Raw genomic sequence first — 2,356 nt, forward strand, 5'->3', positions numbered from 1 at the left:
AATGAAGTATCATTGTTTTGTAAATTTACTTTTTAAATTTATGTATTCATTCTTAATCTTATCTTTAAACCTTATAGAGTAACACATAACTCTAAACCATCCCCCCTTCCGACCATTCAATTAAAACGTGCTAGTCAGCCTTGTACAACATAAGCAGCCCGAATTCTACCATGCAGTAAGTTTATCAATGTCTTAATCTGAGCGAAATAAATATTCTTGTCATTTTTTAAATGCCTGTTTTTCAGATACTGAGGTCGAATTTTCTCTAATTTGGGGTAGTGTAGTAACCCTTGGACTTCCGGTCAAGGAACTGTCATTCATGCTTTTGAAACACATGAGCCCGAAAAGTCGTTATGTAGTTTATATTTGCATCTGTAGCTCTCCCTTTTCTTTATTTTGAAAATTTCCAACATTAGCAATGAAAATGCGTGCTTTCAGTTAATTTGAGGAAATACAGGCATCACATCCTGAAGAGAAAGAAGGATATTTTTTCCGGACTTTGGGTACAAGACTTATAATTAACATGTACATAACCTTGAAAACCCAAAATATTGTCAATAATTTTATTAAAAATGCGAATTTTTGATTTCTGTTCAGGGAGCTAAAAAACCAACTTCCGGTAATGGAATGAAAATCATTCAACCGTTAAATGACTGATTTGGCAAAGTAAAAGATTTCCTAACTTTTTTGGTACATAGTTAAATCCCGTATATAATTTTCACCCCTTAAATTTGGGTGTTGCGTTTCTATTGACGGTGAGTATATTTTCAAGTTTACAATAACATCTGAAATATACAAAATGTTGCTGATTCTTTACTAAGTTACTCGTAACTAAATTTCTTTGATTGTTTGAATTCAAGTTACCTCTTATGTATGGTCTTTAGGGATAAGACAACAAAACAGTAAGATCTTGATACTGGCTGATTTATGTATACAGAACTGAAAAAGATTCTATGATAAAATGAATCATCTATCAAATATCCGTTTATTATTCAATTATCAGAATTAAAAGTAAGATATATTTTAGAATATTTTCCTAAATTGTATCACGTAATTAAGATAAACTGCTAGTTACTCCCGACTATCTATATACTTGTAGACACGCAGTTTCGTGCTGTTAAATGATCCGATCCAGAGAAAGTTGTTTCTCTCGTCATAACACAAGGTGTGCGGTTCGACCATGCTCTTTCCATCCCTCAGTATATACGACAACAAAAAGTGGCCATCTTTGTCGAGCATATGTACTGACATTGGTCTTTATATCACAGACCAGGATGTTTGACAGCGTGTCTGTGCAGTTTCCACGTGGAGAAATCGGTGGTCCCGAATGCCCTGTGTAGGTAAAGCGATGTCCTCCTTCGCGGTTTGTAACCACCACACAGTGCCAATCAGACACGATGATATCTCCATTGCGGTTTTCTGAAAGATATCCAGGATATTTGTACAACAACTTGCCATTGTTGTCATGCTGGATGGTCTGAACTTGTTGTCCATTGCTGTTGTATCGAGTTATCTTTCCTTTAGATTTTCTTTTATCTGCATGTGATTTATGTGTTCCGACTAGTAGATCTCCAGTTGATGGGGAACAGAGGACAGACATAGGTTCCCACGTTTCTTCTAAAGTTATCAATGGAATTCCTTCTTGTTGGTCCTTGCTCAATTTATTGATACGAAAGTCCTTACTTATATAAAAAAGTGTACCATCACCGGCCACCGTGTGTACTTGATAGCTTTGTTGTAATACCGGTATATCCCTCGGGTGATAAGAAATAGCACCACTGGGGTCTGCTAGGATGAGGTTAGAGCCATCACTGATCCAAACTTGGTCTGGTGCTACATAGAAAAGGTAGTGACACATATGTCTTACTTCCAAAGATTTCTTTAATAAAGGGTGAGGCATTAGTTTCAGGAGATGCTCATCTCTTGCACCGTCTCCCCCAGTTGTGTGTTCATCGTTTTCATGATTTCCATCCATTATGCTGTATCAATACTTTAAATTCTTCTTACTCTCTCTAAGAAACTGAAAAAAAAATCCAGTTTCATTGTGAAGAGTTTGGAAGTAAATTTGGTATATAAAGAAATGATTATCTATGTTCATTTGTATTATTCATATCTGACTGATTCGGATCATAATAAAGACACCTGGTCTTTATTTGTTAGGTGTAATATATATATAGCTAGAAGCTTTGATAAGAGAATAGTTTGAAATCATTTAGCAACTGAATAAAGAAGTCCTTAATGTCATATTTTGGATTTTTTTCCAATTACATGTATAGTAATATCATGACACAAGAAACAAAGAGACAAATTTAAAACAGAAAAACTCTTGAAACTCAGTTTATATCAAAAGCTCTTA

General features: G+C 34.8%; 1 protein-coding gene across 1 annotated transcript; it reads right to left on the bottom strand.

Annotated features, from left to right (window-relative positions):
* Positions 1-1,153: 1,153 nt before the first annotated feature.
* LOC134281403 (uncharacterized) lies at positions 1,154-1,975 on the bottom strand. The gene has a single exon (XM_062763873.1). The coding sequence runs from the start codon at positions 1,973-1,975 to the stop codon at positions 1,154-1,156; it is 822 nt and encodes a 273-aa protein (XP_062619857.1).
* Between the last annotated feature and the right edge of the window lie 381 nt (positions 1,976-2,356).

This window comes from Saccostrea cucullata, unplaced genomic scaffold (genome assembly GCF_032062105.1).
Source record: "Saccostrea cucullata isolate Sc308-1 unplaced genomic scaffold, CSIRO_AGI_Scuc_v1 ctg23210, whole genome shotgun sequence".
NCBI lineage: Eukaryota > Metazoa > Mollusca > Bivalvia > Ostreida > Ostreidae > Saccostrea > Saccostrea cuccullata.

Excerpts from the sequence above, each read along its gene's own strand:
- LOC134281403 (XM_062763873.1), bottom strand. The coding sequence starts at position 1,975 with ATGGATGGAAATCATGAAAACGATGAACACACAACTGGGGGAGACGGT.